Here is a 14,324-nt window from a genome sequence, read left to right as displayed (position 1 = left end):
TTATATTTTCTCTCAAACACGATCAATAACTCATTAAATAAATATTAGATTTAGAGAATGTAAAAGTAAACTTCTCTTAGAAACTCTTTCAGATAGTTGAAAAGAATGCTCATTTTCCCTTTATCCCACTGTAGTTAGGTCAATGAGGGAAGCATTTCTAAACTACCATACAGATATTGGTCTGTGATTTGATTACACATATACTGTATTATCCCCATGCTAGCCTAACTTTTCATATTCCTTTGTTAGCCTGATTAATTTGCAGCTAATTTATGTTTTAGGAGAAAGAAAGGAAAATATTACTTGCCTCAGGGAATGATTTAAGATGAATACCATGCATTTATGAACCTAGGATACACAAATCTTAGGGGCAATTTGATACTATTCTACAACATTTCTTGGCAAGGTAGTTTAGGCTGAGCTCATTGTCAATCAATATAACTTTTTTCCACCTATAAATGTTTTGGGAATTGTTGAGGGAAATATCTGACATTTTCCCACAGTAGTAAGCTGTGGGAAATCTTTTAGCAACATTTGCTTGCAATTATTATTTTTTTTACATTTTCCTAATAGTTAAAATAGCTAAAAGAGAAAAAAAAACTTTGGAAGTTAACATTTAGGACAACAGAATATGGGGATTTTTTCCCCCCTGTATTTGAAAATTGCTATACCATTATCATTCATTGGACAGTTTCATATTATACCTCTGGTTAGAAAGAATGTGTATGTTGAAGTCATACTTAATGGACAAATGTTTTTGATTCAATATTGACCAGATTTTTTGAGCTTTAATTATGGAATGATCAATTCTAGAGCTCTCAGAAATTTGAAAAATATTTGAAACTTGGTATTATCAAATTTGCTTTTTAAATATTGCTGATTTTAATACAAGGGGAAGAAATTACTGCTACTAATACATATATTTTTCAATGTGTACACCTCTTCCATGAATCCTATTTAACAGTTTTATCTTAAGACATCATGTTATATATGCTTGCCATTTCTAGCAGTATCCCCTCTGTTTAAATCACATCTGAAGATGCAGGTTGCTATGGATAAAAGCAATTTTGATTGTATCATCAAGCTCCTTGTTTTGTTTTGCATTTTCATTTCAACAGCCCTGAAAGGCAAGTAGGTTTTTCTTCCCAATGTTCTGTCTCTGAAACGCTGCTTTCACCCTGTTCTCTGAAAACTACATTTTCTCTGTGCTTCAAGCATCCCGGGTCAGAAATACAATGGCTTTTCAGGCTTTTAAAGTTATAATCCTGTGCTCAAAAATGAGAGACAACATCATATTTTGACCAGATTTGGAGCATAAAGCAAGAATCATCAAGAATCCCAAAGAGTTTTCATTTGTGTAAAGAGTGACACTTGATCTCTACAATCTCTTCCCACGCTTAGGATTAGTTCTGTGCATCCTTCCTTTAGACAAAGTATGTTTTTTTCTGGGTCCACAAACAATGGGTTGGAGAATAGAGGCAAGGATGCTTCACTGTTCCCAGTGAAACTCAATTCACTGTTCATTGAACTCAACCAATCTACTTTCATCTTCTTTTAGCAACATTTGCTTAAGTTTAGACAGTTAATTTTCTGTCTAGAAGGTTATTCCATGTCATTCTTGTGGTATATTGGCTGGTTTGGCTGATCCCTTATGTCCCTTAACACTAGCTAGTTGGGAATATTCTGATTTGCTTGCTCAGGATATTTGCTCACAAATTTTAGACACCATTTTATATTTCTTCTGCGAAGAGAAGGAAGAATTGGATCTCACATTTCTGACTATGAAAACCCATAATGGTTCCATATTTGAATGCCTTTTAAATTAATGTTGCATGGTGGACCAGTCCCTAGACTAATATATGATTAAGTTAAAATTCATATGAAGAAAACATAGTCCTACCAATATGGAAAAATTAATGGGTTGCAGAAAACAAAACGATGTACAAAAACAGGGACCCACAGAGAGCGGTAAAAAGCGGAAGCAAAGATGAATAATGCATCTGAATATCTGCACTGAAACTTTGTTTCAGTGTTTTCTCACTCATAGCAATACTGTGGAATTATTTGCATAGGATAGAAGGTGTGTTATTGAATTTATCCATTGAATAATTCATTCACTACGGTAACTCTTGCCTGTTTAAGAGCAATGATATTCAAATGAAGTTGCTGTGCCACCATATAATGTATTCATCTGAGTTGGTATGTGTGGATTCAAAGTAATTGCTCCCTAACAGGATCCATGGTATTGCAAATGTAACTGTTCTAGGTAGCGTATTAAGGATGTGCTTGGGTGGAATAATAGTCTTTTTCTTCTTCTTAAAAATGTGTCCCATAGTGATAAAAAAAACCTATAATTTGTTCTTATTGCATTTAATTTCTGGAGCGGGAAGTTTTTTTAAAAAAACAACAACTTCAATCAATTATGTAAGAACTGCCAACTGAAGTATTACACCCTTGTGTATTGCTTAAAAATATTTCATTAAGCAGTGAAAGAATACTTAGGACTTAGAAACTGTGTGCTGTTTCTTGAAATTAAGAGTGGGAAGATAAACAATGAGTTTTTTTGTTATAGCAGTTCTGTAATGAGCATTTTTCTTTGATCCATCGACATTCAACTTCTTAAAAAAGAATAAATTCATTGTTTCTCCCAAGGGCACTTAGTTGAAAGGTGCACATTTTGGGGAAGGAAATCAGTGCTAAGCGATGAGCTTAAGATTCAGTTCAAGGTGTCTCAGATGCAAGAAATGTCTGCAACTCTTCAATGTAGCCCAACTTTTCCCAAGAAGATCAGAGAAGGTGTTAGGTTCACAAACCCTCATATTTAACACCAGTTCCGAATATAGTTAGTCCTTGACTTTCAACTATTTGTTTAGTGATTGTAAGAAGATACAATGGCACTGGAAAAAAAATTGTTGTATAAGACACACTTTCCCACCCCTGCAAAAGTGGATGTGTGTATGTTGCCGAAGCCCTACCCACCCACTGGCCCCCATCTTTTGCCTTCTGCCTCTCAGAAATTTGCCTCCTTACAGCAAACAACAAACAGCCTGGTCAGCTTTAGCACAGCCTGATTAGCACAGGAGCTGATTGTCGGTTGGATCGGCCTCCCAACAATCAGCTGTTTCAGGCTGCAGGGATCACCATAGCCTATTGCCGCCTCCATGCACCCCATTTTTGGCCTCCATATCCCGTTTTCAGCCTCCGTGCACCCCACTTTTGGCCCATTCTGGGTGACGGGGATCAGAACGGGCCAAAAATGGGGCATGTGGAGGCCAAAAATAGGATGCAGAGACCAAAAATGGGGGGGGGGGGGCGGAGGCAGCAATAGGCGATGGTGATCCCTACAGCCTGAAACAGCTGATTGTCGGGAGGCCGATCCCAACCGACAATCAGCTGCTTGTGCTAATCAAGCTGTGCTGAAGCTGAAACAGGCTGTTTGCTGTTGCTGCGAGGCAAATTGCTGGGAAGCAGAGGCAGATTTTTTTTCTTGTTTTCCTCCCCAAAAGCTTTGTGCGTCTTATACTTTGGAGTGTCTTATACTCTGAAAAATATGGTAAGTTGGTTTTCCACACTTCTAACCGTTGGAGCATTCCCCTAGCCACATGATCAAAATTCAGATGCTTGACAACTGACTCATATTTATGACGGTTGCTGTGTCCTGGGATCATGTGATCTCCTTTTGTGACTTTCTGATGATGTCAATGGGGAAGCCAGATTCACTTAACAATTGCGTCATTAACTCAACAACTACAGTGATTCACTGAATAACTGTGGCAAGAAAAGTCATAAAATGAGGCAAAACTCACTTAACACTTGTTTTGTTTAGCCACAAATTTTGGGCCTAGTTGTGGTCGTAAGTCAAGGACTACCGGTACAATGTAAAATGGGCCTCCTTTATATGTTCACTGAAATGAAGCATCTCCTCTGACAAAGACAGAGGACAGGAAAACTGTGTGTAAACTTGCCCCTGTTCCTTAATACACCACGTACTGTATTTTAAAAGGGATATAATCTGCATTCAGACTTCATTGCGAACTTGATACACTTCAGTTAGCTGCTTTGTAAGTTTGCATGAAACACCTTTAAAAAATTCCTCCAAATGTCATTAAAAGTTGAGTATTTTATTTTTTTTCAGGAGTTGTACTCATACACTTTAAAACAGTACACTTAAATGAAACTCACTATTATGTTGTGGATACACAACGGGACGAGGCTACACATAGAAAAATACACATAGCCAGTAACATTTTGAAAGAAGATGTAATAGAGGGATGTATGTATTTGTGTGTAGGTGCATGCTCATGTTTATTTATTGGTTTTGGTATTTGGTTTTGTTTAACGTCTGTATTTTTCTACTCTCTCATCTTTCATTGCTGCATATTAAGACTGTTACTTAAAATCTATGGTAGATTAAAGTGAACTATCAGCCACAGTATCTCTGCATGTCATGTGGCATTAAGTGTTAAGAAGTTCTAATATTATTATTATTTTTAGCATAGCTTAAGGTAGATGCCAGCTTGGGCCTAAATGAATTCTACAACATATAAGCTCAAACAAAACTTTGCAAGAGTAAAAGAAGGCCGCAAGCAACAGAACAGGTTTTATATTTTTAAAATAGTGCAATTCAGAAGAGCATTTTTCTTCATGTAGAGGGGCAAACCCATTCCCACATGCATATAGCTTCATATATGATCTGTTAACCTTTTTACTTCTAGTTATTAGTGCTAATGTCCATTACCTGCAGTGACACAATCTATCTTATTTTGGTTCACTGCTTGTTTAACTCTGCTGCAGTAACAAGACAACTACAACTACTAACTATGTGTGCAGTTACAATCTGGAACTTCATCACCAAAGGGCTTTCTGGAATTAAAGACATTAGACTTTTTGTTTAAAACAATTCGCCGCAAAAAAGTTTACTTTGCAGCGAGCCCACTCTTCACATATCTAAGTCTAGGTTTTTTGTTCTTTGGGATTATTCCTTATTGCTATCATTGTTATACTACTCTAATTCAAGTTTGATATCTTCATGTCTCTCTCCCAACCACTCTTATTTCCCAATATGTTGGCAGTGACAAGCAATTGGCTATGCACAAGAAGTTGCTAAGAGGTTGTATCATCCTACTCCATAACCATTGCTTGGACCCATTGAAACATTCACAGCTGCCTTCTCCCACATCACAACATACCTTGTACTCCCAATGTAATATACCTTTCCATGACTGCCTAATCCAGTTAGGAAAAGAAAAACAAAAGGTATGAGAGAAAAGGGATACAAAATAAGAGCAAATAAACATAATAAATCAAAGCCAAATCAAAACATTGGATAAACAGCCCTTACAACATTCTGCACGTGTTTTTATTATTGTTTGTTTACAGCAAAGATCTCAAAAGATTCATTAATAACCTCATTAATTTAGATGGGGTTATATTTTATGTGATTAAAGGTTAGTAAAAAAAGAAATCTGAAAGGGAATTAATGTTGTGTGTTCGTGAGAAATTAAAGCTTTATATTTCTTGGGGAGCACCTTGAAGATGAAGAAGGAATAAGACAGGGGATTTTGTTATTTTTTCCTAAATAATGCTGACCGAAAGCTACCTTGCAAGTTTGGGAGGCTTTTGTTGTTGATTTTTCAACTCTTGGTCAGCTTTTGCCAATATAGTTTTGCATATTCCTACTGCATGCATATAACTCAACTGACATTAAGAAATAGATTGTGATTTTTTTTTTTTATCTAAGGAATTCGGCAATTTGTTATTAATCCTTGGGATAGCTATGTTATGAAGCAGAGAATGTAGCCTTTTAGTGACATCTTAAGTGTTTCAGCGCCTAGCAACAGGGGAGCCAGACCTAGAACCAGGCCGGGAACCGGAGCTTCCCTTTGGAAAGAAGAAGAAAAAAAAACAGGATTAAAATTAAAATATGCAGCTGAAATACACTACAATATACATATTCAAAATAGTTGTGCAGCTCTCAGAGCAAGGTTCAAGAATGAGGATTCAATTCAATAAGACAGCATCTTTATTGTAATTCAGAAATGGCAGAAACCGTGGACAGCCACTGAGAAGACTGAGGATGAAGCAGAGTTTAAAAGGTAAAGGTTCCCCTGGCACATACGTGCTAGTCATTTCTGGCTCTAGGGGGCGGTGTTCATCTCAGTTACGAAGCCAAAGAGTCAGTACTGTCTGAAGAGATCTCCGTGGTCATATAGCTGGCATGACTAAACGCCGAAGGCACACAGAACACTGTTACCTTCCCACCAAAGTGGTCCTTATTTTTCTACTTGCATTTTTACATGCTTTCAAACTGCTAGGTTGGCAGAAGCTGGGACAAGTAATGGGAACTCACTCTGTTATGCAGGGCTAGGGATTCGAACCCCCAAACTGCCGACCTTTCTGATCAACAAGATCAGCATCTTAACCACTGAGCCACTAAGCAGAGTTTATATTGCTTCAATTTCAAATTCAACACATGCTTTCTCTATTTTCCTCCCATGTAATGGAGTTCTTAGCCTTCCATTTGCCAGGCTCACTTGGTAGCAGACACTGTATGTTTGCAATTCTTTGCAGTCCCATTCTGAGTATTAGCTGCCACTAACAGAACAATAGGGATGATGTATTGGATAAAGAATGGATAAAGAATAGCAATTAAATTTTGTTTCGCAACTGGACAGTTCCTCTGAGATTATTGAAATAAGGTAGTAGGTAAAGAAAGCACTTCTAGCATCTTCAATTTAGTTCATATGGATACCCTCTGTTATATCTAGAGAAACAGTAAGACTATTTTCTTTTGAAAAAGGAGAAACAGGGTTAAGCCTAAAATTCCAAGTTTTCAACAAATGTTCACAACAGTGTATCAATAGTAATGCACTTTGCAATAATAGTTCATATTCTCTGTATTTGTAATCCTGATGTATGCTTTGCCTGTGTTCACAAAGTTGATAAAGAGAAATAAATCTGCAAATCCCATATTTTGACATATATCCAGCACCAAATAATTTTGTGATTTAGTTTCCTACCCTCATTAGATATTGCAGAAACAAAACCTTTGTACTTCATCACTTCCTCAAAATATAGGAAAAATCAAGGTGGTTCTCAGAAACCCAGAATATTCCCTGAAATCAATCCCTAGTTCATGTTTTAAGTACTTTCACCCTCTCTGCTACAGGTAGTCCTTGACTCAGAACAGTTCATTTAGTGGCTGTTCAAAATTACATTGAAAAAAGTGACATATGACCATTTTTCACACTTTTGTGACCTTCTGACAAGCAAAGGCAATGGGGAATTCAGATTCACTTAACAACCGTATTACTAACTTCACAACTGGAGTGATTCACTTAACAAATGGGGCAAAAAAGGTTGAGAAATGGGGCAAACCTGATTTAACAAATGTCTCGTTTAGCAAGAGAAATTGTGGGCCTAAGTTTGAGGACTACCTGTAGTTCAGTTTCTTGCAGAAGAACCCTTTCAGGATTAACCCTGCCATCTATCCCTTATTCTTTTTGCAGCCTTCCTTTTGAGCCTCAAAAGGAAGGCAGGAACCAGAAAGACAGAGAAGATTCATCTCAACAGCTATCAGATTGATTTAAAGGATTGGGTATTCAGGAACTTTGTTTTTTTCCATTTTTAAATATATGTTTCTGCCTATCTCCTGTTGCTGGGTGCATTCCTTAGATTTCTAAAATTTATGCTTCCATAATTACTTGTTGATTCAGCAGGCACTGTACTACCTTACTTCAATAATTCACTGTTCATTTTTAATCTCAAACTACTCAGCCACAACATTATTGCTTAGTTTCATAAATGACAGAGCACTATAATTGTACTTAATGGCTTATTAATTATGTTCCATGAATCACTGATTTCTATGTTATTGTAGTCCTATTAAACCCATTACTTGTCATGGAAGCTCTCCTTAAATTTGTTCTGGTTTTAGGAACCAGAGTTTTTTTAAAAAAAGTCTGATGGAATATAATAACGGGGACCATTTCATGCTAAGTTACTGTCGAAAATAAACCTGTATTTTTGCTGGTGCTTAGAAAGGAGGGAACTTTTTTTGGTAATAAGAATGCTGAACCAAATGAAATAATAAAATTGTCTACAGATAAATACAAATTATTAGGAGAAAATATTTGTCTAATTCAAACATAAATGAAACTGACTGTCTAGGCTAATAGCCCAGGCTATTCTGGGCTAATTTTTATCAACTCTAAGAGAATAGTCAACAATGGAGGCTGTGAGATTCTCAAGGAAAAGGAAAACTTGGCTTACAAAATTAGTAACATTTGTATATTTATGTGGAGGTGTGTGCACCTTTTGTGAAACTGGGAAAAAAAGGGAATATTTAAAACTGAAGAAAATAAGAAAATAATAATAAAATCTTTTTAAAAGGGAATGGCATATTTTTCCATATGTACTTCAAAGTGAACAGAATATATTTTAGTGGAACTTGATTCCCCAACGCCATCATTTTGAAGATCTAATTCCTGATAATATGAAGTAGGTGTTCCTTTTCTCTCTCAGAAAAATCTAAAAAAAAAAGAAAAAACCACCTGCAATTTGGACAGATATTTCCAAAATATCCTATTTGTATAAGTACAAATGCACAACACCACCAAAAGCATTGTTGATTTTTAAAAGATTTTAAAGTTGTTAAAAAGTTGTTATGAATGTTTAATTTTGTGTAGTACAGAAAATTGTTATTTGTGCATTCTTCTTGAGGTAGATTTGGCTGAGAGAGAGTAATAGGCCCAAAGTCACCCATCCAGTTTTCATGCCTAAGAAGCTGGTATAGAATTATAGTTCAAGTACTGGATTGATATGAAGAGGACCCAAGTTTGAGACTATTCTCATTTTCTCTGCATCTAAAACAAAATTATTAAACTATAAATTTCTAAAGCTCTTTATTTCACTCAATGCATATTAACATTGATTTGGGTGTAAACTTCGGTACTAATTCATGGACCTAATATCACTTTTCCCTATGTGATGGGATCCCACTGGATTTTGTTACATATACTATTTAAATTGGTCTCTGCTTAGGTGATTCTTTACATTTAGACTGATACTAATAGAGATATTTGCTTCAGTTTAGATTTTTTTTTTAATGCTGTAATCAGACATCCAAACTGTTTTCCTCTTTCCAATCATTCAATCACTTAAGTCTATTTCCTGGACTGCTTAAATGAATGCAATATATATTAGCAATAGATACGGAATAGTTTCTTATCCCTGCTCAATGTTAGTTACTTTTGCTGCTCTTAGAATTATTATCTTTACCAGTTTAAACAATTTAGACAGTGTGCCCTGGCCATCATAGCGGTATCCTTTGTGCCCTTTGTGAGCATATTTATGCTCATAGAATTTGCCACTTCCATATCCAGGTCTGTGAGTTTCGCCACCCTGGAAAAAAGGAAAGCAAAATTACAAATATCCGTAGATTGTCATTAAAATATAGAACCGTCCTTCAGAAAAATGAGTACTAAATGATCAAAGGCTGAATTGTATCAAAGAATATGGCTAAAGACCCAATGTCATTTATCCTATGGAAGCCACTGACTTTTATGTGAATGTTTATAGCTCTGTGTCATAGATAGCAAGCAGAATGGGAATGTTCTACAAATAACCAGTGATGAATGAAAATATTTGAACAATTATTGAGAAAAGAGATACTCGGGGAACTTTTCTAGCAGAGATAGTGGAAGGTGAATTCAATTCCATTAAAACTGACATTCTATATATAAAATGCTGTCTTATCCTAGATTCCCATTGTTTGGAAATTGCCTGAGGTGATAATGATCCATAATTACTTATATTACGATTACTCATTTTTGTATTCATGCTATCAAACAGTAACAGATGAGAGCAGTTAACGATACCCTACAAGGAGATGCTGGTAGAATAAATGCATCTATCTCTAAAGAGTGAAATCCCTAGGAAATATTATACTGAATATTATCCAGAAAAAGAGAAAAATTGGACATTTCGAGCAAGTATTTACATATCATTGTTATCCGCTTTTGAAAAGCATTATTAAATATGAAGAAAGATTGTTCAACATAATTGTGTAATTGTATGAAGAGAAGAAGTAATTCAAAGAATTTTTCAAATAGTAATCTGCTTTGTAACTAGTTCTTCAAATGAAAACCTCACTTACAGCATTGGTAATATGCAATCTTAATGACAAACCTATGAAAATTGCCTCAGCCAACACATTACAATTGTGTCTTTATTTTTTAAGTGTTTCCTATCAAAGTAATGACCTGCTCAACCTTCCAAGCAGCAACCACATCCGGCAAGTTTTCTATGGTTTCCAACTGTTACTGAGTATGAAAAAAATCAATTGGATTACTATATAGATAATTAAGGCATTTCACTGGGGACTTAAAAAGCAGTTGGTATGCACTTCTAAGGGTTTGCAAAAGGGTTGGTTCATAATTGACATTGCCAACACTCCATGATCATGTTCAAATGCAATCTTATTGTAAATTACTGGTCTGTGAAAAACCCTCCTGTTTATATCTTTCTTGCACTTCTACAAAATCCACGGTATTTTAACTATGTACTTGTAAATTTGCAATAATTTTCATGAGCACCTTGTGGCCATTTTTAGTAAAGGCAGAGTACAGAATATTCTACTTGGGTGTAAATTATTAGAACAATATAGTTATCTTCCAATATCATTTTATAGCTGAGGATTCTGATGGAGATTACAATAGCACTTAGTCTTACATACCACTCCATACTGCTTTACAGCACTTTCTGAGCAGTTTGCTCCCAACTATCTGGATCCTCATTTTTGAGACTGTTGTAGGCATCTGTTGGATGAAGTAGTTTGGATCTGTTCTCTGCTGGACTCTGGCTATGCAAATCCTTTGGACTTGCTTGAGGCCAAGTTTACTATGATTTCCTAGAGAAAAGCTTTGGCTTAATCCAAGCAAACTTAAGTGGCTGAGAGTTTTGGGATCTACCAGGTCTGGAGTTCTTCCATCTTTTAGTTGGGATGCAATCTTCCAAATAGATATGCTGTGCAATTTGGATGTCTGTTTGGACTCACAGTACTGCACTGGCTATAAGTTTCCAACTGCCCTTTCTAGCTATAGAACTCTTTGTTGTACAGGGCTCAGTTACTTATAGGATTGTTCATTTCTGATCAGTTCTGACCATCCTGAAAGGTCCAGCAGGATGGCCATGCTTTGAAGTCATTATTGATGAAATAATGTCTTCTAATGGGACCCAAGAAACATATCTCCTCTGTCATTATCCCTTTGGAATAATATAGCACCACCACCACCCCACAGGTCCAAGTATCTTCAACCCTGATAACCCTTCATAAAGTTTTAAAGACCTGTTTTTTCCCCTAGAGCATTGGTTAACTTTGTCATTTGTTAAGTAATCATTTTGAGATGTTTTCATATTGGTCTCAGTTATGGCATAGGGTTGTGTTATTGTGGCTTTCTGTTATTAATTGTTTTATTTATACTTTATTTAATCTTACATCAGCTATCTAAAGTCACTATTTGTGAGTTAGGAGTTAGATATATGAATAGATAGATGATGAATGATGGACAATAGGTGACTGTAAATACAGATATAGCTATACTGAATATGTACATTTAGATAAACTCATTTTCACATTGCCTTAATGTAAACACTCTTAAGAAAAGCCACTTTAAGATAAAGATTAAAACATTATGGATTATGAGCAAGAGGGAGAAATAACCTTTGACTGTGAAACTCCTCTGCCTGGTTGTCACTAACAATATATTTTTATAAGCTTACTACTCTTTCTCTCAGCAAGAAATGAATCTATTTTCACAGACATGTGATGAACCGGGTGAATGCTTTAAGTGACCCTTTTAATTTCCAATTAAAACAATCCAACAAGAGGGTCTGAATTGATAGTTTTACCCCCTTTTCAAGTCTGTCTAGCATTCCAGTCCTTTCTAGTTTCAGGGTAAAGACATGGGCTCAAGTAGATTAAAAGGAAGAAAAAAACCTTAAACTGCATCATTTGTTCTCTATATCAGCGGTCCCCAATCCCCGGTCTGTGGACCAGTACTGGTCCATGGCCCATTGGGAACTGAGTTGCACAATTGATGGGCAAGCACACAAATACATCGAGATGTTTAGATCAAGATGCATGGGTGGGATTAGGCTATGTGGGTGAAACCATCCCTTCCCTCCTCTGCTGCCGATCTGTGCAACCAGAAAGGTTTTTTTAAAAAATGGTTGAAGATATATAAGTTGTCAGTATATGACAATGCTGTAATTATAGGGCAAATCCAGTAGTGTACCGTGTTCTCGAATCTACCCCAGAACTGGAGCTTTGTGCAGTGCATAGTAGCAACCCACACTTTCATTCCTCCTCCCCCTTCCTCCGTCTCATAGACACATAGAACATTTAAAGGAATACAATTGCCATGCAGTGAAGGTGCTCTGTGCTCGGGCAAAAGGAATCTTAATTTAAGCTTGACTCACTTCAGGATAAAAGCAAGCAATAAAACCATGGATGTAAAAGAAACTGCTTTGGAACCAGGAATGGATCAGTAAGAATAAAGCAAACAAGCCAAAGTGAAATAAAGGAATAAACAAATATATACTGGGATTCTGCATCAGCTACAGAAAAGCAAGACAGCAAATGGATGCCCTTTGGGCCTGGGGAAAACAAAATATTTGCAAAGGGAAGCATGTTTATCACCTACCCAGCTAAATCTGCTGAAGGATAATCCTCTCCCCTGCACATGTAAGAAACAAACAAAGTGACATGATAACCACCATGGACTATAAAGGACAATGGACAATGAACTATGGTCCAATGTTCTGCATAATTCATCCAGCCACAGTCTCAGTCTCTGATATTTTCTTAGGTCAGAATTTGAAACAAGGTAGTTTGGCTTTCTGTATTCAAAAGCTAAAGATGTAGAGAAATTTGAGGGCGAAAAATGGAGCGGATAAACTGTGGGGGCTGTTGTTGTGAGGAAAATAGGAGAAGGAAGAAATATTGGTATGTTTGCCACCTTGAGTTGTATACGAAAAAAGGGAGAATAAAAATCTAAAAAGTCTCCGTGCTTGTAAAGATTACATTAAATATTGAAATACAGGCAGTCTTCAATTTACGATCACAATGGAGCCCAACATTTCCATTGTTAATTAAGACAGCTGTTAAGTGAATTTTGCCACCACCTCTCTTGCCACACTTGTTAAGAGGATCACTGTGGTTGTTAACTTAGCAACATGGTTGTTAAGTGAATCTTGGCTTCCCTGTTGACTTTGGTGGGCAGAAAGCCACGAAAGGGGACCACATGATCCCCCTGGGATACTACAACCGTCATAAATACATGCCAATTGCCAAGCGCCTGAATTTTGATCATGTGACCCTGTGCTGCAGTGGTTGTAAGTGCAGAAAACAATCGTACATCACTTTTTCAGTGCTGTTGAAACTTTGAATGGTCACTAAATAAATGGTTATAGGTCGAGGACTACTTGTAATAAGCCGCAGAATGAAAAGAATAATTTCATCCAGAGGTAGTATTCAGCAGGTTCTGACCTGTTCTGGAGAACCGGTAGTGGAAATTTTGAGTAGTTTGGAGAATCAGCAAATACCAGCTCTGACTGGCTCCACCCCCATCTATTCTCTGCCTCCTGAGTCCCAGCTGATCAGCTGGATCTTCCTTTGTTGCCCTGCACAGGAGAACAGAGCTGAAAAGCAGGTTAGTGGGGTGGGGAAGGAATAGGATTTTGCAATAACCTTCCCCCAGGAGTAGGGACAGAATGGGGATTTTGCAGTAACCTTCACCCAGAAATGGGGTGAGAATAGAGATTTTACAGTATCCTTCCCCTGCCACGCCCACCAAGCCGCACCCACAGAACCAATAGTAAAATTTTTTGAATCCTACCACTGATTTCATCCCGTCCTCTGGAGGGAACCAACCAGTGGTGGGATTCAAAATTTTTTACTACTGGTTCTGTTGGCGTGGCTTGGTGGGTGTGGCAGGGGAAGGGTACTGTAAAATCTCCAGTCAGAGGTGGTAATTCCCGATTCTCTGAACTACTCAAAATTTCTGCTACCAGTTTTCCAGAACTGGTCAGAATCTGCTGAATACCACCTTTGGCTTAGTGCTTAAGACTGTTTCTAATTTCCATTTATCTGGACTCCTTTGCTTGGTCATCAGACCTTGGTGGCCCTGGCTGCTGTTTCTTAGTGCAGATTAGCCTGTTCTAAGGCCTCTCTTATTTATATTTTAATAGTTGGTGGAAGGGGCAGCTTGACATGTATCAATGAGATCTGGCTAGGTTGCCAAGGAAGAAGGGGAAACTCACTT

General features: G+C 37.0%; 1 protein-coding gene across 1 annotated transcript in view; it reads right to left on the bottom strand.

Annotated features, from left to right (window-relative positions):
• Positions 1 to 4,102: 4,102 nt before the first annotated feature.
• The window catches only part of MBP (myelin basic protein), a 104,281-nt gene continuing 94,059 nt past the window's right edge, over positions 4,103 to 14,324 (bottom strand). The window contains exons 7-9 of the mRNA XM_087931000.1: positions 12,705 to 12,737; positions 9,280 to 9,402; positions 4,103 to 5,880 (exon numbers count right to left, since the gene is read on the bottom strand). Coding sequence (XP_087787126.1) covers positions 5,824 to 5,880; positions 9,280 to 9,402; positions 12,705 to 12,737 — 213 coding nt within the window. The 3' untranslated portion in view covers positions 4,103 to 5,823. The remainder of the gene's footprint in view (positions 5,881 to 9,279; positions 9,403 to 12,704; positions 12,738 to 14,324) is intronic.

The sequence above is a fragment of the Pseudonaja textilis genome, chromosome 3 (genome assembly GCF_049901715.1).
Source record: "Pseudonaja textilis isolate UNSWEBS1 chromosome 3, rPseTex1.2, whole genome shotgun sequence".
NCBI lineage: Eukaryota > Metazoa > Chordata > Lepidosauria > Squamata > Elapidae > Pseudonaja > Pseudonaja textilis.
Note: the sequence above shows the minus strand (reverse complement) of the source record. Positions and strands in the feature narration are given on the sequence as shown.